Source organism: Mya arenaria, chromosome 15 (genome assembly GCF_026914265.1).
Source record: "Mya arenaria isolate MELC-2E11 chromosome 15, ASM2691426v1".
Lineage (NCBI taxonomy): Eukaryota > Metazoa > Mollusca > Bivalvia > Myida > Myidae > Mya > Mya arenaria.
The window spans coordinates 26,127,456-26,153,817 of NC_069136.1; the positions used below are offsets into that span (position 1 = coordinate 26,127,456).

At 35.7% G+C, this 26,362-nt stretch overlaps 1 protein-coding gene across 1 annotated transcript; it reads left to right on the forward strand.

Annotated features, from left to right (window-relative positions):
- Window positions 1-7,054: 7,054 nt before the first annotated feature.
- Window positions 7,055-13,955, forward strand: LOC128220439 (uncharacterized). Its single transcript, XM_052928824.1, has 6 exons — window positions 7,055-7,362; window positions 7,776-7,915; window positions 10,370-10,455; window positions 10,875-10,981; window positions 12,241-12,400; window positions 13,382-13,955. Exons 1-6 carry the CDS (start codon window positions 7,132-7,134, stop codon window positions 13,396-13,398), a joined length of 741 nt encoding a protein of 246 aa, XP_052784784.1. The 5' UTR covers window positions 7,055-7,131; the 3' UTR covers window positions 13,399-13,955.
- Window positions 13,956-26,362: the final 12,407 nt, after the last annotated feature.

The following is a 26,362-nucleotide window of genomic DNA, read 5'->3' on the forward strand; positions in this document are numbered from 1 at the left end:
ATCGTTACGTTTTGCAATTCTGTTATTTTTTTAATTAAACGAAGAATAAAATTCTATCCGAGTGTAACATACTTCCTATCCCATTCCCCCTTTGTCCTAACCCACATTAATAGTGTCGTTAAAACATGTTATAGATATATGGAAAATTGTTAGTGATGTTCAGATACATGCCTTGGGACCTCCGTATAATGTTGGGACCTCCGTATAATGTTGGGACCTCCGTATAATGTTGGGACCTCCGTATAATGTTGGTAAAATTAGAATGGTTGTTACTCGCTAACTGCGAAAACGTTTTTGAGGGAAACGGTGGTATCAATTCTGTAAAAAGTCAACAAATTCGTAATGTTTTTTAAAACGGACACACACCATAATTGATCAAAAATTTAAATCTGGCGTGATTACGGTAAAAGACATGTTACCCGTATTTCCAAACGGTATTTGTCAATAATGTAGATCGACGAAAGCATTATTCATGCGACGTTGTAACTCGACAGTCTTAAGTAGGACCCTTAAAAATATTGTTAATAGGTTTCCAGGAGGACGATCGTTGAACATTGCTCTTAGTCTGTCCTCTTTACTTCGTTAATCTTGACACCGTGTACAATCAGCTGGTTCCACCATTCGATGGATTCGTCTGAGTACCAACAGCGCGACAAATGGTTCTAAGATTATTGAAGCGTTATTACATGGTTGGTTTTGTTTAGCAAATCAAAACTTTAGGTAATCATACGATATGAAGAACACCAGATTTAATGTTTTCACAAATTCCTTTGTTTGGTATAGTACGTGTTGGAATATAGATGTATCCCAACCTGAGGTTTACCGAGTCCCGTAGAACGTCCGAAATGGGGAATGGGGTAAATCTTTGTATGGCTTAACATCCATACCAATTTTAAGGGAAACGAAATATTTGAAGATTTGGTGAAACTCCTTTGGCAGTTGTGCACCGAAAAGAGCAGAATTCAACCTGATAGACATCCACTTGTTTCAGGCTTCGTACACGCCTTTTATAAAGAAGGTCACAGAAAAAGACTGATTTGACATCACGCTAATTCAGAAGACACACAGACACTTAGAATTTATATATTAATTAAACATCGTTAACCATGGCTATTGGCACTACCGAATAAGAACCTCAGACCTATACGGGGAACCTACAGCTAGAAGGGACTCAGGGTTATATGGGTTCCAAGGAAAGTTTAGACATTGTCATCAAACAGTTACCACTTACTAGACATAACATACTCATCTTATTTATCATTATTTGATTTCCGTAGGGAGGATCTCTTAATTTGGAGAAATGGCTCATCTAAGCTTTTGCAAGCAACGTGAAATCAGACAAGACATTAGCTCGAAAATGTCGTTTCTTATTTTGTTTCCAGCAGGGACATGCACATAAAAGTATAAACTGCGTTGCAGTTCTGGATTGTTTTGCAAATACTGAATATCTTGAAGATGGTAAGCATTTCATTCTTCTTCAAAGACGACTATTTAATATCTTTCTAGGTGAACAAGATGAAATAAATTACGACGTTGTAAGTTGTATATTGTGCTGTTCAGTTTGTACCACTGGACGCACTTAAAACGTGTTTGTACATAATAAAAGCTTTTGAAAGCTCTATATCTGCGACTGAAATCAAATTTGAATAGCATCTATCCATTTGTTTATCTCACCATAACTCTGCTCGCGTGGGTAGAAAACATTGAACCTACGATCTGTACGATCTCCGTGTTTATATGTTGGGGAGATGAAAACGACATTGAACAGAGGAAAGAAAAAAATTATACATCACAACGCAAATAGTGACAACACGAAAAACAATATTTCATAGACTCTGTATGGAAAAGCAATGCATACTTATCTCTCAATAGTCATACGAATAAACAGCGAAGAATACACGTTAACGACGTATTAAATCGAAACAGCATACAAACCTTAATCGTACATAGTACATGAGAAATATTCAACGCCAAGCCGTATGTTCAGCAAAAACGGTAATGCTCTGAGGATCGTCGCCAAATCAATAAATTTTATCGCCGATGGTTGGCTTCGATATTTCTATCTGCACATAATGATGACGACAATTGCGTTTCGAACGAAATACGCGATACAATTTACAGTTCGTAGCACTTCTATAGTGTAATCGAACCCTCGTAGACTTATGTTGTTCAGACTCGGATCACCTGTACGGGTTACATTGCCAGTTGTTTTTGACATCAATTGTTAAAGCGTTATGCAGCTGTCAATTTGTCACTTACTTTGAAAATATCAAGGAGGCTTCTTCAGTGTGGCTTAGTTCAAAGAAAAAGTTAAATGCTGTATAATTCAGTTCGATGATGTTATGCCTACCAACAACACTGTATGTTTATCATTAGTATCCCAATATTAAAACTTACATAGTATATCGTTTTGAAAAAACAGCAAATGTGTAGTCATATCAGACGTAATATTATGGATTCAAGCTCCTAGTTATTTTGATAATAGGCACTCAGAACCAGTAAACTTCAAGGAAAACGTGAATATCAATCTATATACTTACTTGTTCTTCTAGATGTGTATATCTCGTAATATCTGTTTGGCCTTGACCGCTGTGCCCTTCAACAAGGTCGATAAAACTTCATTCGATACTAGGGTCGGCATTTATCATATTATATTTTCTTAAAATTAATCTCTGAACGTTTTTCAATACTTAAGTAGTTTTATTAGTTTCACTATCTCTGCCGGATATCGTGCTTTAAAAACAGTTCATTTTTTGTTCAAGGAACAATCTCATTCTAGCCAGATTGACCTACACATATATTCAATTTTGCTTGGCCTTCCACAAATTAAATTATTTAATATATTTATTTTTATATAAGGGGTCACAGAAGTCTAGTAATATAGATCTATACTCATCTCTCATTAAGGAGGTCATGGATTCGAGCTAATCCAGAGTTGTCTTGACCTTATTTCTATTGGTTCATTTTTAAAAAGAGAAGGTTGCCTTTTGTTTATACGTATACAAACAAAGCAAATCTATTCTAGGTCTTCAGGATTGATTAGTAAATGAACAATCATAATATGCTACTCACTTTATACCTTTTATTTATCGATTCGAGGTAATTAGCGAGTACTTTCAGTAATTCTTACAGTAGAATTACATGAAGTTTCAGTATCGAAATAGCGGAAAAATCACGTGACAAAAAAAATGGCTGTAGTTCGAATTGTCGGGTCTAGAATTGGGTAGAATTAATGGCCAAGTCTTATAAGGGATAGTTTGATCCAATCGCTCTTTCAACCAGCATCAGTACCTTGTTATATATAATAAAAAAACATGAATTTTTATATTTATATGAAAAACTGTATCAATAGTCGAAGTTTGAATATAAACCCCGTTTAATGGCACAGGGTCAACGCCAAAGTCATATAACACAAAAACAAACAATCACCAACCAGAAACAAACCTAACGCCCGTGTTTCATCTACTAGAAAAGATAAATGCTGAAAATGTACAGAATAGCAATACTCGAATAAGAGTTGGCTTTAAGGTACCGGCTTCTTTTCCTTGTTCGAAAAGGTAAAACGAATATGGTCATACCTTATTGTCGACACTTAAAATCGTTGTTGCCTTTGACATATATGCTATTCAAATCAACAAATCAAATCAATTGGGTCAGAAGCTACAGATCTTAGCTAATATGATATATCGCATCAGAAAGAGGGTTTCTTCAAATTCTTTTCAACTCTTGCACCTGGATCCATGTTTGGTCCCTTCTCCGGTAATCATTTTTTAATATGGACTAAAGAAATTAGTTATAAAGATCCTTCGAGTATTAAATAAGATGTCACAGAACTTCGATACTGGGTTAAATGTTTGACCCTGCTCTATATACCAATGTCTAACATTGTCAAAAGGAGTGACATTTTCAAGTAAAATAATTCGTGTATAAATAACTATATGGCTCGTAGAACCAGTTAATCTTTCCAAGTGTGTTCAATTCGAATCCCTAGGGCCATGGTTGGTCGCTGCCCTGGTGATCTTATTGTTTATTTACACGCAAGGAGTAAGCAAAAAGGTCACTTGTATCTTACATCAAATGACAGACTATAGATCTTCTACCAAAAATCGAACATTCTTTTATATTATGTTGTTGTTAGTTTCGCTTGGGAGCTCACACTTTATGTATTGACTAGTAGCAAATACACTTCAAACTATCGCTGAATGAAAATTTGCGAATTCAAAATATAAAATTCCTTTCCTTGTTGCACACTTTCATTTATGTTAATACAAGAATGGTACCACACAACATAATTAAACAGTAAATACTTTGAGTCACGCCAAATCATCGAACGCCTTGACTTTAGCCTTCGGTTACGTTCTGTATACTAGTTGTTGGCAGACAAGTCGGTCACTCTAATGTACGAAGATCCTCATTTGACAGTATGTCTTATTAAATATGACAACCTTCATTGCCTTCAATAAGTTTGAAGGTTTCTGTATGATGCTTCTGGATTAAGAAGAACATTATGTATTTCCATCTACGAGCTCAACTTAAAATACCTATTAATTTTCCGTAAAGTATCTGACAGTACAACCTGTTAGTTTTCAAATATTTCTTTAAAAGTTCATCAAAATGAGATAGAACAGATACTTTATTTTGCAATTAGTGTTCAGGTTATTTGGAGGTTTAATCATACATTTTTAAATGGACGTCATCAAACCGCACCAACATGTGTCCTTGTATTATAAAAAAAACTCTGTGTTATCCGCTTTTCTTTCTTTTAATACATTTGTAACCATATACACGTAAACTGAACACAATGCAGTAATGAAAATGAGATTATATACAAGAAAGCATATATTTATCACCTTAAAAAGACTGTTAAGCAAGGAGGAAGTCAATTTCATATAACAGGAATACCAGGGATATATTTTTACACAATTGATACCAAACACAAGCCAATGTGTGTGTTATTATATAGTTTTGACACACTTGATAATGGACGACAAGCTAATGTTTGCGCCGTTAACAATTTCGAACATCCTTGATGAAGGCCCACCAGCCCTTGTTTGTTCCATTAAATAGTTCCGAACTCACATGATAGAGGACCCCAACCACTGTCTGTGTCATTTAATAGTTCCGAACTCACTTGATAGAGGACCCCATCCACTGCCTGTGCCATTAAATAGTTCAAAACATCTGCTATGTTCTTTAAAATATGTGGGGAAAGCCGGACAAGTGCGGGTTCTCAGGTTTCTCCAACAGCGAGGGTGATTTACAGAATGTTTTCAAATCGTTGTAAAAGAATAAAAAAGAGTTTAAACTAATTGACAGAGATCAAAGACGCAAGTTGATAAGCAGCATACACATGGTGAAGATTAAAAAACATATATTACATGTATTCATGCTTTATAACCATCCTTATCAATCGAAACCAAAATAAACAAAATATTTATAAATCAAGGAATGCTTATCTGATATATTGTATATTTCATACCTTGTTTTACATTTACACGTCAATTATTATAATTATAGTTAACACCTCAGTGATTATAATTCATGCACGCTATTGGAAAATGATATGCTAATATCTCTATAATTGATCTGTAAATGTGTTGATCTGAAACGCGATACTCGAAAGTACGATGATGAAAACGCGACATTACGATAACGAAATCGTGATATTATGACAGTACGATGATGATAATGCGATAAACTATCGCGTTTTCAACATCGAAGTGACGTACAGTCGTGTTTTCATCATCGTACTGTCGCGTTTTCGTCATCGTAATGTCGCGTTTACATCATCGTACTATCGCGTTTTCATCATCGTGCTGTCGCGTTTTCATCATTGTACTGTCGTGTTGTCGTTATGGTTAAAATTTTAAATTGAAGCACAATAGTGCGATGATGAAAATATGACAGCACGATGATGGAAACGCGATAGAACAATTATGAAAACACGACAGTACGATTATGAAAACGCGATAGAACAATGATGAAAATACGACAGTACGATTATGAAAACGCGTTAGTACGATGATGAAAACAAAACAGCACGATGATGAAAACGCGATAGAACGATGGAGAAAACGCGACAGTACGATAGTACAGCAATGAAAGTGCGAAATCACGATATTTCGATGGTGAAAACACGAATGTACGATGGTAAAAACACGATAGTTTATCGCATTGTCATCATCGTACTTTCGTATTATCGGGGTTTCCTTATCGTACTGTTGCGTTTTCATCATCGTACTGTCGCGTTTTCACCATCGTAGTTTCGTGATTTCGCGTTTACACCATCGTACTATCGAGTATCGCGTTTCAGATCAACACATTCATAGGCGGTGGCCCTTACGGCATTCCGTAATAATAATGATATCGTAACATTGAAATTTCCAACAATATGTATTGAAATGTACAAGTTGACATTAAAACATCTATATGTGTGTGTTAGCCAAACTGTCTTGGTCATAATCATTTTCGAGATTCTTAGTAAATATTTGTCATCACTAAGGCAACTGGATTTGACTCTGCGTAATGCCGAAAAAAGCCCTCAAAGCTTCAGTGATTCATACCTCATCGGGACAGGCTGAAACGAAACACATAAAACAAGGGTTTGGGAAACAAAACATTCGCATTAATTATTGTTTTGAATGACAATAACAACACATATCTACAAATTATTTGATAAAAACAGCCTCATAAAAATGATACATATCCGACCAATTACATTAAAACTTTTCCAAAACTCTAATTTCAAAATAAAAGCCACACATAATTATGTTGTCAATTTAATAACTCTAAGTTGTGGAAATCACCAATAATCATTATTGTAATCGGCTATTGTCTAAGTTAGTAATGAGGATTTTGGCCACATCATTCCATCTTCAACAGCTGCCTTTGTATTACATACGTCATTAGATTGATGCACGCGTTTATAAACATGTAATGCATAAGCTAATATACCACACCTAGGACACTTGAACATGATCGATTTGGTATATTACGTTGCAGTTAACGATTGCATAGATTCTTGGGCGATAAGCAGCTGTGCGGTTTGGATGCCCACAAGTTTTATGATAAGTTTCAGCTATAATATATTAAGGACATAATTTACTGTTAAGTGATCGGCGTTTAACAACTATGGATAGTACAATTGTGATATGTTGCATACTAGCTATCGGGGCTATGTGTGAAGCCATCCGGTTGAATCAAGGATATGGTCACGCCAGGCCCTTATTCCTTCATGATCACCCGGGGGCAAGGCCCATAAACATTAACCCGGACCTGTGTACACCGGAAGTCGCGCCTTTGGGATGTTGGAGAGTCCCGAACGAAGCGGATACTATGAATATTGAAATTTTTAAAAATCAAGTAAGCTCTGATATAAAAGACGGTCGTCGTCTTCGTCATCAATTATCATCATCATCATCATCATCATCATCATCATCATCATCATCATCATCATCATCATCATCATCTTCATCATCATCATCATCATCATCATCATCATCATCATCATCATCATCCTTATCATCCTTATCATCATTATCATCCTCATCATCATCAACAGCAGCAGCAGCAGCTACATCCATTTCATTGTGTCAAAAACGTAGTTGAGTTCTCGGAATGTTGACAATGTTGGTCATATGCAAATAAAACCATTTATATTAAAGACTATTTGAACAAACTGGCTGCGGTTCCAAAGGTTCCCCAATCTTCAAATAATTGATCAGCCCCTTGTTTAAGCCACGAGGTGTCAACCGTATTTGTCAAATACCTTTCAGACCTCTGGCACAGAACTGACGTTGCTGTGGATTCTTGACGGTATAGGCTACTACCGGGAAAACATTTTAAATGCATACCATAGCCAGTTACGGTGGACATTACATGACGACGACTCCGTGACCGTTGGTTTCAAATACAGGTAGGAAACTATTTCAACAGTATTTTAGCAAACTCACTGTTACCTTAAACATAATTTGATATATCATACCACAGTACAGACACATATTCTTGGTGCATGCGTACCTTACATCATGATGATGTCAGAAAAACCTACACTCACACTTGGTTTATCATGGTTATTGTAAATATATAAACTCATAAAAAGGTATGTTTAACACAAAATATACCAAAACTAAAATAGTGAACCTAATCTTGTTATAAGGCACTTAATTTGTTTCGGGAAATAAGGCCAGAACGTATGTCTATTTAGAGATCCCCCAATCTTTTAAATGAGAAAATGACAACGGTACCGCTGAACAGCTCTCATTCCTTAATCGGCTTACTTTTCACAAACATGTACGTCTTCAGGTAAGCAATGACGTGAATTCAACGTGGTTCTCACATGGTCATCACGGGCCAAAACCGATGTAAACATACAAGCAAATGACGTTGATTTATAAATGACTTTTTGACACAAAATATAGAAAAGTATTTCTTACCATATTAAATACTATGCTATCTTCTTCTTCTACACATGTGAACTTTTTGAGATTTGATTACAATTTAACTATGCAATCCTTGGCTAAGCCTTTAACTCGACGGAATTTGTAGAACGATGCAACGCTGTGTGCGCCGTGGTTCTTTGTTTTGTATGCACTTCACAGGAATGAGTAATATAAAATAACTCGGACATTCGTTAAAAGTTTTTTTATAACTGTCATGTAACGAAAGTTTTGGTAAATTGTCTTTTAATTCTAGCAATAAATATCGAGCTTTCAAAAAATGTTGTTGTTCACGTGAATGGTTTATATGCTGATGCTAACCTGAACTTCTTTTCAGTAAAAAAAGAAATTTTGTCACAGTTGAGACAATAATTTAAACCATAAAACTAAAAGAAAATAAGCATATTACGATAAATTTGAAATGCCTACCGATTAAATATAGTTTGCTTTATCTATCTGAGAAGAGTTCACGTTGACATAGTATGAACTTGAGTGAAGCATTTTAAAAACAAAATTGGCGCTAGTCGAACTTGCCAGAACGTAGTCCTTACTGCGTGCCTGTCAGGCATTTACTGCGTCTCACACGTTCTAACACGTTCTTACTGCACGTATCTTTACGCGCGCACTACGTTCAATGCGTTCTTTGTACGTTCTGACTACGACCAGGATAATTGCACAACGCGCTTACCTAGTGCTCATCACGTCTTCCTTACGTTCGTATGATTAGATTTTAATTGTAAATGTTATCGAGGGGGAATTACCGTGTTTGATTTATAACTGGCTTATTTTTCATTCATATCCAATGTTGGTTTAAGCCCCGAAAAAAAGGTATTTACAACCGAACAAGGTCTTCTAAAACGTGGCATGAACGTACCATAGTCGTATTAAAACTGTGGAGAGTTGTGGTGAGAACTCCATTGATGTAGCAAGAATGCAAAGACAACATAGAGAAAACGCGATGAGTACGCCGTTCAATATTTCCCGTCCAGTATCACGCTCGCACTACATCAATCAATTACCTACACAGTTTTCGTTACTACGTCCATGCCGTCGTTAAAACATTCTTACCACGTCCTGATTCGACCACGTCTTTACTACATTTTCTTTAACGTGATCAAAGTCCAACCACCTCCTTCACGTCCATTTAGACCATAACAAGTCGTTGCTACAACGCCAATTATTTGCAATAATTTACTTGTAGCATTTTAGTCACTGAATTTTATTTTATAAGAATACATATATATTTTTGCAATATTCAAATGTACATTGCATATTAATTTTACAATGTTCTTTTGTTTGTTACGTATCCACCACGTTACAAGTACATACTTTAGATATTTATCTTTAATGCATGTCGCCCTAAGCGTTGTTAAAACGTCTTATTTCTAAATGCGGCGGTCCAGCATGGAAAAAGGTAATGTAATATTAACTTATTAAAAGCCTTGTGACGGTCACGTGGTAGATACTGACCAAAAGATACTGATAAAACATTATTCTGGTTCTGACAAGCGTCGAGGATACACCTCTGTTAGGATTTCCTATCAAAATTACAAAATATATGAACATTTTAAACAAGTGAAAAGGAATTGTTACCACTGTTATTCATTATTATCACAATCAAATAAAACACTTAAAACTTGTATGCTGTTTCACTTGGATACTTTCGAAGTGAGCGTTGGACAGCTAATAGTTATAACAATATTGCTTCATAGTCGACTAAGACTTCGTGACTAACCGTGTATTCCGGACATTACTTTTACTACTATTACTTTTAAAACCCGTGACACGACCAGTTTTTCATCCTGTCATCATCGTTATAGGTGTCTTCTGCGTCCCTTCTTTGTTGACTAAGTTCTGACTGCGTCCTGCCAGATTTTTGTTGACGTAGTGGGAACGTGGCCTAGTGTGATTTTGGCAACTATTAATTACAGGGAAGGAAAAGAGCCCGGCGCCCCGTGTATGCAGGTTGAATTGGAAGGGAATCTGACCCGCGGAGACCATGCCATAATTGACTTAGGTTTGTAAGTTTTAAAAAGAATATCAATTTGTTTTAAAGGAAACCGATATCCCGAAAATGACATTTCTAGCAATTATCAGTAAACACATTCAAACGCACATTGCAGTCGAGTTTAAACCTCAAACGGCCTTTTAAGCAACAACGATCGCTAATACGCACATACAGATAAACGAGTACACAGGCTAATAAGAAATCAACCTCTCAATCTCACAGGCGAATGTGAAACGCCCTTTAAAAATCGCGTACAGTTCTAGTTCACACGAACACCCATTGACATGTCAATATACATAAATCAGCATACGCATGACTTACTATTCAAGATGTTTATATATTTTCTTAAGTAGTTTTGACGAATACAAAACTGGTACAACCGTTATACGCATATCAATTAAAAACCTTATATATTATGCGCATTTCAGACTTGACGTTTCCAGAACCATTAGGCCACATGACACCACGCTATTGGCTCATGTCAGACCATCCTGATGACTACGTGCTCTTGTTTAGTTGTATCAATCCTGCACAGGTCAGTGTCAAGTGAAATACATGGTCAAGTATATTATGAATGCTCTTTATAAATTCACAATTTTAACGCTGTTTTCACTTTCATGAACGTTCTTCGGTATTTCTACATTTCTTGGCCAAATATTACCGCTGAAACAAAAGCGTATGGCTGCTGAAAGTGGTTAACATTTCGTTACCGTCTATGAACGATCTGGATCGAGCCGAGACTGAACTTTTTTCTATATTGGAAGAAGCTTTACACCAAAATATATATATCAGACTAAATGTTTAAGAATTCAAATACAAAAACAGGGTTAGAATTTGTTAATCCTAAGTTTAAGAATTCAAATACAAAAAAACAGGTTAAGAATTTTTGAACCCCAAGACCAAAGATGAAACCATTCAATGAATAGAAAGTCCGATTCGTCGTATGTTAATGGCGGTGGTACGACTTAATTCCAGTCATTCACCCATGTTCCTTAAAGGGGAGTGGGCACCCCCTGGATGATACTTGATATTTTATTGGTACTACAAGTCGTAGACAACGTGTGCTACGGACGGTGGTAAATGGAAGTCCTTGTGACCCACTCCATTACCTTCCACTGCACTTGTTGCTAGAAAACAACAGTGGAAACAAGGCATGAAACATGAATTCCTATTTATACACCAGGTCCCAACCAGAAAAGGGCTAACACCTGAAACCGGGTTTCACCTTCGCTAATTTTTTTTTCATCAATATTTCAATCGGCGTGTGTTTCCGCCTTTAGTACACGAACGCATTTCTAACGTTTGACCGACCTGATCCTCCCCTTGTTCTAGTAGAGAAGTGAATCGAATAAAAATTATATCCTTATATTCACTCTGCCATTAGCATCCTTAGGTTCAGCTGAAGGACCCTTCTTTTTTCAGTCCGCTACGCAGAGGCCTACATAAGCTTAGTTAGTAACCGCGATTGAGTTAAATTTAGCTGATACTTCAATGGGATTTCAAATTTGAACAATGTTATGGAATACAAAGAGTTACGCATTTCTTTCCTCACAAGCCGTAATAGCTCAGTAGTTAGAGTGGACGACTTTGAAAGTACAAAAAAACTTCTGCGTTGTATGTTACAGTCACATCATCGCCCATATAATTTTTGTTTTAAATAATTAAGCCACAAATAACAGTTATGCAAAACCAGCAATTGTACAATAACATTTAAACAGTTAGCATGTTAGATCGTGCGCATTGTGCATATTGGAATCCTTCTAGAAATCCTCGGGTTTGTTATTTGTATGACAGGTCCAAAACCGCGTGTGTTACGGACGTTGGTATGCAGAAGTCTTTGTGACATCTGATCCACCGGACCATCCACCCATGCACCTCATAGTAGAAGAACTATACCGGAAGTTGGGTCTCACCCTCGATAATCCCGGGTTTCGGTTTATTAACACTGGCCATGGTAAAACCCTTTTTTGCAAATGTAATATAAACGTAGAACCAAACAAGTGCCGTTGCCTAAATACCGTAACTAATTTTCAGTATGTTGACATTATTTTTGAAGACAAATATATGAAATATTCGCAGCTTTGATAACTTTTTATACCTCGGATCGGTGGAACGTTTAGTAAATATGTTGAATGTATGTTTGTTTAAATTTCTCATGTCACCAAAATAAACAGTTTGCTTTAACATTTATTCATAACAAAATATATTTTTACAATTAAGTTATGTCAGATTTTAATTCAAAATTCAAAATATTTTGCCTGACTTGCCTGCGGGCACATTAAGGTTTCCATCTCAGTTATTTTCATCACTCTTAAGTGCATTATCAACACAAACGTCTATACGAAATGTTTATAAGAGCATATAAAGCATTTCAGCCGAACCGATTAAATTAGAATTAAACACATCCATCTTATTCATAAACTTTTTAGGCATTTTTTGCTCTTCTCATATTGGCAAATTCAAAATATGAAATAGAGCGAGCGAACAAAAAAATAGCACTTCTAAATTAAGTTTTAAAAGGAGCGAGCGAATGTTAACATATATGTTGTTTGAAACATAGTTAATATTTTAAATGAAAGTGTTGAACGTTAATTACTTTCATAATTATCGTATTGTCTGTTTGTTTCTCTATGTGACTGCATAACTGATTGAAATGCACCCTCGTGCTGCATCAGCTGTGGCCGACGATACACGACATAACGCGACTTCCTTGGGAGTGACCTGCCCACTCTCGCGATACCCCATGTTTAGTGTTGAATAACTGTTTCAGTCTCCCCGACACTGTCAGAAATATATAGTATTAATTTGCGGAGTCTGTTGCAACACTGGTACGCAATTTATCATATTTGAGGTTGCTGTTTCCATCAATTCGTCGAGTTTTATGCTAATGTTATTTCTTTTACCAAAACCATTCTCTTTATGTGTCTCTTTACAGCCTGCCCAGAGGAGTAATAAACCCGGAGCTTTGAGAACCTTTTAAGGAATAACGCCGAGTCATAACCAGATTTGCTTTTGTCTAAATCATGACTCTTTGTGTCATTGAATGAAGCGATATCTTTGGTATTTCTTTGCTTCATGACACTAACTATTTTACGCTGTTTTTTTCATACAGACGAACATATATTTACGAGATGTAATTAATTATTAACGTGGTTTAAGTTTAGTTGTGTGTATTCATATCTAAAATTGCGTATATTTTTAAGAAATTTCAAATAACGGTTTTATTATGTTCCCATTCAGAAAATTGGTATTTCGTGTCATAATTATGCTTTTTGTTTTGTATGTGCTAGCATTATGGTATTTAAAATAATAAGCATAGATTTATGTATAATAAACATGATATGAAACATGCAATTGATCAGTTAAATATTTCTTTATTTATTTTATTCATTTTGTTTATGATTTTAATTTATCAGAATGATTATGATAAGTATTTGTCACAATTTGTATGCTGTTTGTAAACGTGAGTCTATGACCTTATCGTAAATAAATGTTCCATTCTGTTCTGATCTATTTGTTATATTTTATTTATTTAAAACACGTCGCTTTCTTTGTCTTCGGACTGTCAGTTAAAAGATAACAATTCACTCAATTTTCTGAAAAAACTTCCTGTGAAAAGAAGGCGTCTCAAGTTGAACATACTTTTCACTAACATAACAATGTTTTCCGTATGCTTTGTTGCGGATATTTTAACATAGTGAATCAGAAGCATCTAATATGACAGACACAATGCAGCTTTTCTAGCATGTCATTGTTTGCCATATGCTTTATTGCGGGTATCATTAACACTTTCAACCAAGAGCATTTGACCGGAGAAACGCTATGCACCCTAACTATCAAGTCATTGTCTTTAATAATTAAGAGCGTTTATTTCGAAATACATAATGTAGTTTTACGCATAAATATTACTTACTTGTCAATGTTTTTCATTTGCTTTAGATAGCCACACAAATGTTTGCTTTGTATTCAAAGGTTTGTTAAAATCATTATTATATTTCTGGTCGTTAGAAACACATAAAGCTTTTTCAGGTATATATGAAACAGTTCGCCACCCAAATAACCAGATAAACATAAAGAGAATGTTAAACCATGCAACCAGAAAGTCGAGCTATTTTTAAAACTTCATTTCAAATGCAGATTGTCTGAACAACCCGTGTTTCCGAATATCCCTTTCCACGAGATAGTAAATGTATCGTTGCATAGAAGAACATAATATCCACAAAAAGGGGAGTATTCCTTTTTTATAGGAAATAACCTTTAAGCGATCTTGTACAAGCACACAACAACACAGGGAGTCATAACAAGGGAGAGTAGTAAAATTGCCTTAATCGAAGGTAATCTAAATGTAACCAAATATCTCAAAAAGGTAAAGGATAAATCGAGCAGAGATAAAATGAACAGGTCATAGCGTGGGCTGCCTATTATGACATTGTCCTTAGTCATCAGCATTTCAGTCTTCGCTCTGCTCGTGGCTCTTGATGGGTGGAGCAATATTTATGCGAAAATCTACAGAAACAAGCTCAGTAGCAAAGTTTAAACATAACCCCGGTTTAATAGCATTGGGTAAACGCCAAAGACATAGAACAATAAACATGGAAAAACAGCACAAAACTCCACTAACAGCACATTGCATACATACTATACAAAAAGTTTCTGAAAAGCACCCTCTGCGATGCATAAAATGTTCCACTTCTTAGGAGTTGAATTTCTAGCGCTATGGAGATACCGTTTACACACATTGAGCTGTAATAAAGAGAATTGTGGCTTGATGTTTGATCGAACGTCTAAAATCGGTGAACTTTAATGTCAATTTAAGCGAAGTTTATTTGATTTTGCAAGTAAAACTTTCATTTATATTTCTGACACTTGCTTAATATTGCATCTTACGATTTTTTTCGTACGATCGTTAATAAGATGAACACAATATACGTAAAGAAATGATGACGTCACTAACTTTTCCCTTTTGAAATTCAAACTCAAAGGTTAACATATTTTTTGTCCAAAAATCGATTTTGTTAAACCATTTTTGCGGTAACTTTTAATTACTTGTTTATGATAAATGAAATCGCTAAACGAATCATTATCAGTATATCCTAAGCAATAATCGCGAATTATTACATATTTTTGGTCCGTTGTCTAGAATCGGCACGTGCGTCCGAAATTGTGGGACCCCTATTCAGCCATTTCGATGGCTCCCAGGTCATTAGGCATCAGTTTACACATGTCTTGACTATTTGCGTTTCGGTTCTTATAGCTTTAGGATTAGTGTGGTCACCATAGCCGCTCTCAAGAGCATTTCTTCTGAGCAGATACCGGTGTTCGGGCGATGGCAAACGCAGCCGGTCAGCAGATACATTCGCCGAAATCTGGTTAACGGCGCCGATCTGTTTCAAAATACATAAAGGTTAACAATTAGGTCTGACCAGTGTCGTCGTCCCTCAAACAAGTCAAAATTTAGGGTGTTGTATGCTAAAGGAACAATACCTTCTCGTACATTACGGGATACTGATCTCGGTCCAATAAATCTTTATAATTCTTTTGATATTATGTCCGAGTTTGATAAACTTTTGGAATTCAAGAAACAGCAGCTGTCCAGGACAAAGTTGATTTGGTCTGTAAGTTTACCTTTTATATGGCCAATTTCGTCGGAAGTTAAAGCTACGGAGTCCGTCCGCAAGGAGAGGAAAAGCTCTGCTTTACAATCTTCTGTAGAACCTGGTAGCCACACAAAACTTAAGATTATTGGCCTCCTATTTACGCTTAGGACGGGGATCCATCAGACTAATCTAGGCTCATAATTACTTTTAAATGACATTTCAGCAGCTTTGTACAAAGTCATACATCTAGGCTCACCTTTTTTAAATGTGTGAACTATTTAAAACGTTACTTAATTCATATTTAGCTAGACTCAACTTAAGGTGTTATTTTCTTCAATTCATGGCCTCTTTTCGCATATCGACCGCTCGAAAGTTATTTTGGTGGGATCCCATTACAGTCCTAGTCACACATGGTGCAAGAAATGGCGAGTACTCATCAGCACTAACAAATCGAAGTGTGTACATTTTCGTCAAGGGCGATCGAAACGCAGTGAACGCGTGTTCAAAGTAGGCGATAATGTTATAGAAACCGTGGACCATTACAAATACCTTGGGGTAATTTTTGACGAGAAATACAATTTTGTGTTGAACTGCGATGCATTATCAAAAGGGGCTGGACGTGCACTAGGCGGTTTAATTAACAAAATCCCTAACCTCAAAGATATTGGTTTTAATACGTATGAGAAACTTTTTAATTGCTGTGTATCTCCTATTCTTGAATATGGTGCAGCAACCTGGGGATACAAGTCTTTCCAAAGTATTGACAATGTCTGTCATCGTGCTCTAAGATACTTTTTCGGAGTATATCGATTTGCGCCACTGTTAGCTTTATACGGAGACTCTGGCTGGGTTCCCAGTGTGTTTAAACGTAAACTGTCAATATTACGTTTTTGGAACAGACTATTAATAATGGACAATGAAAGGCTAACAAAGAAAGTGTTTATGTACGATTATAATTGATGTAATAATAACTGGTCTAGTGATGTTAAATCTATATTAATCAGTCTAAATCTTGAGCAACATTTTTATGTAAGATCTTTTGTTGAGCTCTCAAATGTAAATGATCTTATTAGAGACTTATACAGTGAACAGTGGACAAATGACGTGCAGAATGTGAGAAAACTTCGCACTTACAGACAGTTTAAATCCACGTTTAAAAAGGAAGACTATTTATTACTGAATGTACCAAAATATGAACGCTCTCTGTTGTGCCAATTCCGTTTCAGAATTTTACCAATACGAATCGAAACTGGACGTTTTGTTGGTGAACCCCCCGAAAATAGACTATGTAGACTTTGCAACAGTAACCAAGTTGAAAGTGAAATTCATTTCCTTTTACAATGTAATACATATACAAACATTAGAAATAGTTTACTTAGCACCACTGATGTTTTAAACGACGTTAGCCTACCATTATCTGATAAATTATGCTCAATTATTCATTCACATCCCAAAAAGATTGCCAAATTTATAACTAAGGCGTATTTATTAAGAAGAAGTTTTTTTGTATTCTTAAAACCAACATATTTTCATATTTCTCGCTAACAACATGTATTACCATGTTTATTTAATTTGTATTATCTGCCATTACTGTTTTGTAATAATGTATATTAATTGACCTTGCTATAATTATTACCATTTATGTTGTAAGGTGACCTATAGGTCCACTGGGCCGGGTGTAAAATATTTTGTCTATATTGCATGATATTATGTATATTGTCCATTACACATGTCACTATAATAAACAATTTTCTTATCTTATCTTACCTAGTTGACCTTTTCGGCGATTTATCCCTTCCAATTGATTGATTGATGGGCTCCAAATGGCGGTTTCGTTGTGCCAAAAGATTTCAAATAATTGGTGACCCACGTACGCAGTCCAGTATTGCTGATTACTAGGGACCGCTGCGGATGATGATTCTAAGTTTAAATACGTTTGTGACCTTTTGATGGATTGTGTACTTAGTGAACATTCTTGATGTTTTTAATTTTCGTGACATTGTGTACATTCGTGGTCGGGATAATATGTTTGGGCAAGCTACGTCCCCGTATCCCACTGTCCTTAAAAAAACCGTGCACTCTTCTACCAACACATGAGATTAAACAACATTCATATAAAGACATTATCAATGTGTTTAATGTTAATATTTAATTAGATGATTAATATTCCGCACTGTTACGCCGCATAACAGCATCGCCGCATAAACGAAATCGACCACGTTTATGCGGTGATTTTCAACATATAAACAGGACTTTCTTATGTGGCAAAAAGGCACACTTTTGCCGCATAAAAAACATTTGAAACACATACTAGTACAATAGTGGTTTATAAAGTTTCATCAAGATCGGCGTTTTTTTTGTGTCCACTTAACCAAGCTTTGAACTAGACTTTTTGGGATGTAAACAACATCGTCATTTGGGACTATCAGAAAATTGAATCGTCGTATGACGTAACATATATTCTCACCTTTTTTTCAGACTAAAAATATGTACCCTTGACAATGCGCACTTTCAACGTCACTTCAAACGTTTCTAGAAAAGTCAATTGTTAACGAAGGACAAACAACAGCAATCTTACAATCATAACAGCTCCAAATGTGCTCTTTATGCTCAGATGAGCTAACAATTATTTTAATGTCAAGAACCACTAGCTGGTAATTGTGCGATTGTGAATGTATTCCCGTCTAGCGTATATCTCTGGTTACCAGGGCAACGAAAGGAATACTTTTGAAAATGATATTGTTTCCAAAAATGTCAACACAACATTAGTTTTGGGCATTTGAGGACTCGGATGACTGATATAGGGTCATCATGGACGTCTTTCTTTCATTGATTGTGTTTTAATGCACTAGTCATTGATGTCGCCGTGCGAATCAAAACGATTTCCTTTTAATTGGGTTTTGATTGTCGGAAAGATAACAAAATCAAAAGGTGATAAATCTTTAAATCTTAGAAATATGGTGGGTGGGAAATTGTCTCGAATCCGACGACCCCGTTCTCTTAACGTGTCGGCTGTGCAGTATGGGACCATGCCTTGTCCATAATTATGTAAAATACAGTTCTCGAGGGGAATGCCCGTCCTCTTTTCTGAGAGCGTGCACAAGGTTTCGGCGGATTACCTATTCAAGTGATATAGACATTACGCCCCGCTCATGTGATACTATGTGTGACAAGAAACGATTCGTTAAAGGCCACCTACAAAATTACGTTGGATAAAAAAATATGGTATCACATTCTGTAAAATAAAACATAAGTTTTGTTCATTTAAATGTCATAATCGGTACATAAAGTGCTAAATATATAGTAATTTAATAGTGTTTACTTCATACATAAAGAAATATTTGAACAACATAGTCATATTTATATCAAACATATAACATTAAGTGGTGTTGAATATTACGATGGTACTAAACGGATATTGACCGCGGTCTACTACATCTATAAGTGCCAATAATTTTAAAACAAATTAATATTTCTAATATAAAAAGCGTCGATGATAACAATGATGAAACATAGCAAAATGTAATGACATTTTAAAAAATAAAGATATCTTTATAAAAACGTCGATAAGCTCCTCGTTTTCAAAACAGAGCTAAAATAGCTTACCCTGTTGCTGAAAGTTACAGTATTCATGGTATCCTCTCTGTCGGGGACCCTCCAACACCCCCAAGGCGCGACTTCCGGTTTACACAGGCCCGGATCGATGTATATGGACTCCTCGCCTGAGTTAGGATCAAGGAATAAGAACCCATCCTTCCCACCGCCTTGATTAAACCGGATGGCAACAAACACAGCTCCGATAGCTAACATACAACATAGCACAATTGTCCTATCCATTTTGTTTAAATGATGATAACTTAACAGTACTTTACCAGTCAGATATGTTCTTGATTATTATTGGCTATAGGTTAACATAAAATAGCAATTATCCAAAACGCACAACTTTTTATCACCCTAAACTCTATAAACTCGCTAGCTACAAGTAAAATATTAACTCGATCCAGTTCAAGTATTCTAGATGTAAAATATTAGCTCAGCCATAACAATTATACAAAAAAGAAAATGGAGCATATCATGGGGTATGAAATAATATATATAGACATTATACTTCTGTAGTGAAACATAATTTAAGTGAAGCATAACCGTCTCCGTTGCCTAGTGGTTAAGCGTCCGCCTACGGAGCGGGAGGTCGTGGGTTCGATCCCTGGCCGCGTCATACCAAAAGACGTTAAAAGTTGGTAACAAGTAGCTCCCTTGCCTGGCGCTCGGCATTTAAAGGGTGGTGCTTGGAAAAGTGGTGTACTCAGTTCTGGTTTAACCCAGGAAAGTAGTACCCCGTCTATCGGTGCTTTACACCGAGCACGTTAAAGAACCAAGGGGTCTCTTCGAAAAAGAGCTAGGGTATCGCACCCGGACTTCCTTGTAAACCAGCACTGTCTCTTCAGCGTGCTGTGGAAATCAGTGCTTGCACTTTCACGGGTTATCCTTGACCGCAAGGTCTAAAGAAATACATACATACATACATACATACATACATACAAACCTCACTTAGTTTGATGTTTTGACTTTAATGTTCTTTAAAGACATTTGACAGTCATAATTGGGAGTAAAACGTTAACTGTTAACGTGGCAGATGCATCAGAGTTTAAAGTTACGCGTTGATCGTAGTTATTCCCTCAGTATGTATCTCGTTTTAACGATTAGGTGTCTTGCTTTAACGGACATTTGTCTCAATATAACGACTTCGTATCCCGTTTAACGATTAAGTATCGTTATAACGCCTGTCAAGCAAACATCTCGCGCAAATACCGTAGTACTAAACTATTTAACTCTCTCTATACAAATATATATATATATATATATATCGTAAAATAGGTATGTTTATCAAGAATTGTAAGGTACCGCCTTGGAACGGTCAGTAATATGGAAATTTACTGGGGGTTTAAACCAGTTTATGTGCACCTCAAACCTCACTCTTATCCCAACAATCCTTAATAAAGAAAAAACGCAGGTAAATCTTATCAAAGTATGCATTAACTTGAGGAAACTCATCAATAAAACAAATAATAATAAACGTAAAGGTAAACCCCAAGTATTTTTATGATGAGATCCCAGCTCTATCTGCAGACGGAGAGAAACAATTCAGAGCACCTAATACAAAAACTATACAAAGGAACGATGCAGTCATTGTAAGAAACTATAAATATCACACACAGTCTGCCTTATAATGCACCAGTCAGATGTAACACGGCCCCTAAGGTCCGTGGAATAGCCGGGACTTCGACTTTCGGTCCAGCCAACCCCGGGTAAATTCCCCACCCTGCGTGGTCGAACTGATGGTTAAACTCCGGCCAAATGCCCCCGCACCCCAGAGACTCCATATAAGGCCCAATCTCGGCTTAATTTGGCGCTATGACAAAACAACCGCGGTCACCCGGCCTTGCGGGGCCACCTGGAAAGTAAAAACACGGCCCCTTTCCCCGGCTATCCCCGGTATACCACCGGACCTGGGGGCCGTGGTTACAATTGACTGGTGCATAAAATAAAAGGTTTAAATCTGTATGTTCATAGAGTTTCATAACAAAATGCATCATTGTACTAAAACTGGGAACAAATAATCAAAACATTATTAAAAATAAAAGCGACATGTATTCGCTAATCTTTCCATCCAAATGATTTGAAAATGTAAAATATTTGAAGCAAATGCCAAATCCTCCGAGTCAGCCAAAAACGGTTTTAATGATAACATAAATTAGCAATATCTTCATCAAAAATCAAAGCACTGAAAGTGCAGTTATGAAAAGATGCTATATTCAACCCTATATTTTGTTTCAGGTATTCATCTTCAAAAACTAGCAGGCAAGTGGTCTTTAAAATATTGCCTTTATATCCACGGTTTAAATAAAATCAAAGTAATTCATAAAGTCTATCTGCCCAACTACCTGCTGGAAACATTATATTTTTACGAATTTTCTTTAAAACATCATCATACAAATCGGGATGAGCAATATTATTAGCAATTAGCGATTTAAGACTACTATTGTACTTTGATATGAGATTATAATGACCATTAAAAAATTCTGAGAAAGTTTTCCTTAATTTAAAATATCTGAAACCCTGTTTTAGAAGTTTTTGCGTCATAAATATACTGCGAGAGCTGAAATTGTTAACATCTGTACATATTCTAGCAAATCTTATCAACTGCGCAATAAAAACACCATATGTTAACACCAAACGTAAAAACTCGACAAAAGGGACGGACACAATTACAACAGTATATTTTAACAATACCTTTTATTAACAACCCTGAATGCATCACGTGTTAATGTCAATTAACCAATGACGCTACAGCTCTTCACTGTTATTAGTAAGCAACATATTTGGAAATTGTAGACTTCAAATTCAATATTTGAGCATATATCAATATTGTTTGAAGGGTTCCATCTGTCAGTAACTTAGTCTCAAAAGTGCTGTTTGTCAAGTAATCACAGTTGGTAGTGCTTTCGCTTCTCACCAGGGCGACCCTTGATCACCCGGGTTGGGCCCATGTCAGTTTGGTTGGTGATCACCAAGCCGGACATGTGAATTCACCCTGGTTCTCCGGTTATCCCCAGAGCACCAGAAGACCGCATATTAGCGCAGCATTAAACCAACGAAGGTGACTTTGTATAAATAAATATAACCTTCTTCACAAGCAATGTAAAAGAAACAAAGTGTAAACTAACAATCATAATGATTTGCCACAAGAGTTATGTTTTTTACAAAGTATGGGAGTGTGCCTTTAAAACCTTAAAAAACTGTCAATATGTCTTTATTTTACCATAATGTGTCGTTAAAGCAAATACATCGCAAATCGTTCGTATAACTTGCATGCATGGATCAAAAATAAAAATAACAAATCTAGCGCCAGAATAAAGTTTTAAGACGTTATTTAACTATTTTAAGTGGTGCAATGTACACATGATAATGTTCCTGTGATAATGTTTTATATATCATAAGTTTTGTTTGAGTTTACTTGTACACTTTATAAGATTAAGGTGTACTTGTAATATCGATAACACACACGTTTTTAGTAATCGCTTAAGATTGATAGGCTGAGGGTTTGTTATTATCATGAAAACGATGTCACAGTGATATATTCACTCAATTGTTTTGCGCTTTTAGAAATTTTATATCAACATCCGAACCAGGTTTTTTTACTCATTGCAGTTTCATCTCCCTGCTACGTTCGTTCTGTTACAAAATGTGTTTAACAGTTAAAATGTTTTTTTTGTAAAATTTTTCCCAAATTTGCAAGTCCAAGCAGCACTCCATATAAATATCTTACAAAACATTTAAGATTCGCTCGGGACAATCATCGCATTTATGATTTATTCGAACTAGAAGTATCCAAATTATCCCAGTCGTTTTGTGAGATGTCTACATGTATGAATTGAAATAAGGATACAAACAAATCACACTTTCATTGGTGGGCAGTGAACACCGTAAGTAGGCTTTCACTACTGTCATACATTTTTTTTTCTGTGACAAGCAAGGAAGTCAAAATACAGAATATTTGTTCTTACCCACACAAACTATACTCCCCCCTATTGCCCTTTAAGGCCGACAGAGGCACTCCTGCCTTTAACTGTTGTCACCATTAAATTAAATGGCAGGTGGTTTTTACCCTAAACCATAATACTTGTTTAGAATAACTTGACATGGAAAGTAATAATGGAAGCCAAGAGACAGTTAATTTGAGGCAGCAGTTTTCAGATTATATCATTTTCTAATATAACTGATAAAGATGAAATCTTAGTTTTAATTATAGGTCTATGTGGTGATTTTTTTGTTTGCTCTTTTCAAGTGAGCCTTGATTTAAATTCAATCATTCATTCATATAAACTCATTACTAAATATGCATTGATCCATTCATTTATTCTTCAATAAATTTATTCCTTCTTTCATTCGTTCGTTCGTTCTTTCGTTCGTTCGTTCATTCGTTCATTGATTAATTCATTGATTCATTGATTCATTCATTCATTCATTCATTCATTCATTCATTCATTCATTCATTCATTCATTCAGCCAGCCAGCCAGCCAGCCAGCCAGCCAGCCAGCCAGCCAGCCAGACAGTCAGTCAGTCAGTCAGTCAGTCAGTCAGTCAGTCAGTCAGTCATGTATTCATGGAATACGGACTACTGTGTTTTACATTGTTTTGCATTGTTTGTGGTTATAAGGTGGATATAATAAGAAAAATAATTTTTAAATTGATATTTTCCGTTCTCAAAACTATGAGTGGAATGATAATACATAACATAAAGGTGATCTATATCGATGTCTCCTCTCCGGGCAATCGTAGCGCAAAGATAGGCTAGTATAGCAATTGTAAATGCATTGGTGGCTAGATTAAGGCAGACAAGAATTTATGAGGGTCATAAAGTCAACCCGCCTTTCTATTATAAGATTCGATAGAAATGTTTTGGACTGTTTTATAATAAGCCATGATTGGGCAGAGCTGTTCTACAGGGAAAACATTAATTGATAACGTACAGATAAATTTCATCGTATAATCCGTATCTCGTTGAAAGTCTTTAATTGATCGTTTACAAAGACATTTGATTAAAGCCATTTTACAGCTTTATTATAACATTTTGTTATTTTTCCTCTTCGCAGTGTTAATAAAATTTGATGTGATATTTTGGAATGGGGTAGATAAAATAAAAAAAATAACTGCTGTTGCTATCATTTAGCATCGGTCTTTTACGTTTACAAGTTATAATGTCATTGATGTTCATTCTTATTCATCAGAGGTGTGATAATGATTAACTATGGTATGCATAGAATTATCACTCTGGTGAACGAGAATGTTTATTTAGAGACATTATTTATAAACATATGCATGAAGGAGATTTCATGTTGATTATTTTAATCATCTCCGGATTAACATGGTGTTTGCACTCTTATAATTCATAACGAATTGATGTTATTCTATTTTACGGAATCAATTATTAAATGAAAAGGTTCGCATATGCATATGTCCACGATGTATTACTTATTGTTTCATGGACTTCTTTCCTGTGTATTGTCAATAAGACAGGTTTAGCCTTTCATATCACGTTCATTTAATGACATTTTGACACGTTATGAACACCAAGTGCACCCGTTACCAAAACATGCTGACGACATTTCATGTAACACATTTTTGGGCAAATCAAAATAAAAGTATTTACGATATTTTGGGTGGTTTGAGTGCAAAAAGGTAGACCAAAATGTATACAATTAAGAATGAAAACTAAAGCATTACTAATGAACATGTTGACTCATGTAGATTATTCTATTTCAATACCCTAATTATTATCTTTCATAACCCATATTTATTTCCAATATTGGCAATTATTATTTCAACATTAACATTTTGTAAGAAAAGTGTTAAATTTTAAGTGTCTCACATCGAGTATCATTATTTCAATGAAATAATAATGATATAAGAACATACAGTCAAGCATAAATCACAAACTTTTTTAAGATCGAACAAAGGATCACATTCCATACCCGAAGTGTCATAACCATGCCACCCTGCTGTATTAATGCCACAGGTGGGACATTAAAACCATAATAACAACCATAACAGTACAGTTGAATACACAAATTCTAGGCAACGATTTTCTTCTTATTTTACATAAATGTTCTAAACGACCAAACGGTATATCTTAATATTTTTTTTCGAAAAGTGCGTTTGAAAGAGAGAGAAATTCTGCATCGCAGTCCCCTAGAAGCTAAGCGATCGGACGTCTATAAATAACTTTAAATAGCAAAGCAACTTTTAGTTCCTTCTTTATTCAATGTAACTTTTGGCAATCAAAAATCCTAAAAAGGACCAAAATGCTAAAATCATACAATTCAAACAAAATTATCATCTTCAAGGGCAAGTTTATATATTAACCTATGGAATATTTTAGGAATAGTGCTTCGAAAGTTAAACACCTCGAACAGTAAACCAATAGTTTTGTTATTGTTTGACCAGCGTTGCGTTTCTTGACCTCTGTGATTCCTACATATTTGTTGTCATTCTTTAGCCGGTGTTGTCATTTCCGGGACGACGCTGTCATTTCTTTACCATCACGTTCGAGTATGAGTGAGATTTATTGTAAGATAATCCATTGAAATATCTTCGGAATTTTCACTGTTTGTACTTCCAGCGTGTCCTGTCCTGGAAAGCCTTTTGTAGGTATCACTCATCTCAGTTTCTTCAAAGCGGGTTGCATTTAATATTTCATATGGTCCAGGTGTGTCTCTTTCACCTTCTACAACATCCATTGTGCTTCTGTTAGGGCTGG

What these genes read in the sequence shown, in the direction of transcription:
- LOC128220439 (XM_052928824.1), top strand. Translation starts at nt 7,132, where the DNA reads ATGGATAGTACAATTGTGATATGTTGCATACTAGCTATCGGGGCTATG. An exon ending in CCATGCCATAATTGACTTAG is followed by an intron (nt 10,456 to 10,874) that starts GTTTGTAAGTTT and finishes TGCGCATTTCAG; the next exon opens with ACTTGACGTTTCCAGAACCA. An exon ending in GTTGTATCAATCCTGCACAG is followed by an intron (nt 10,982 to 12,240) that starts GTCAGTGTCAAG and finishes TTTGTATGACAG; the next exon opens with GTCCAAAACCGCGTGTGTTA.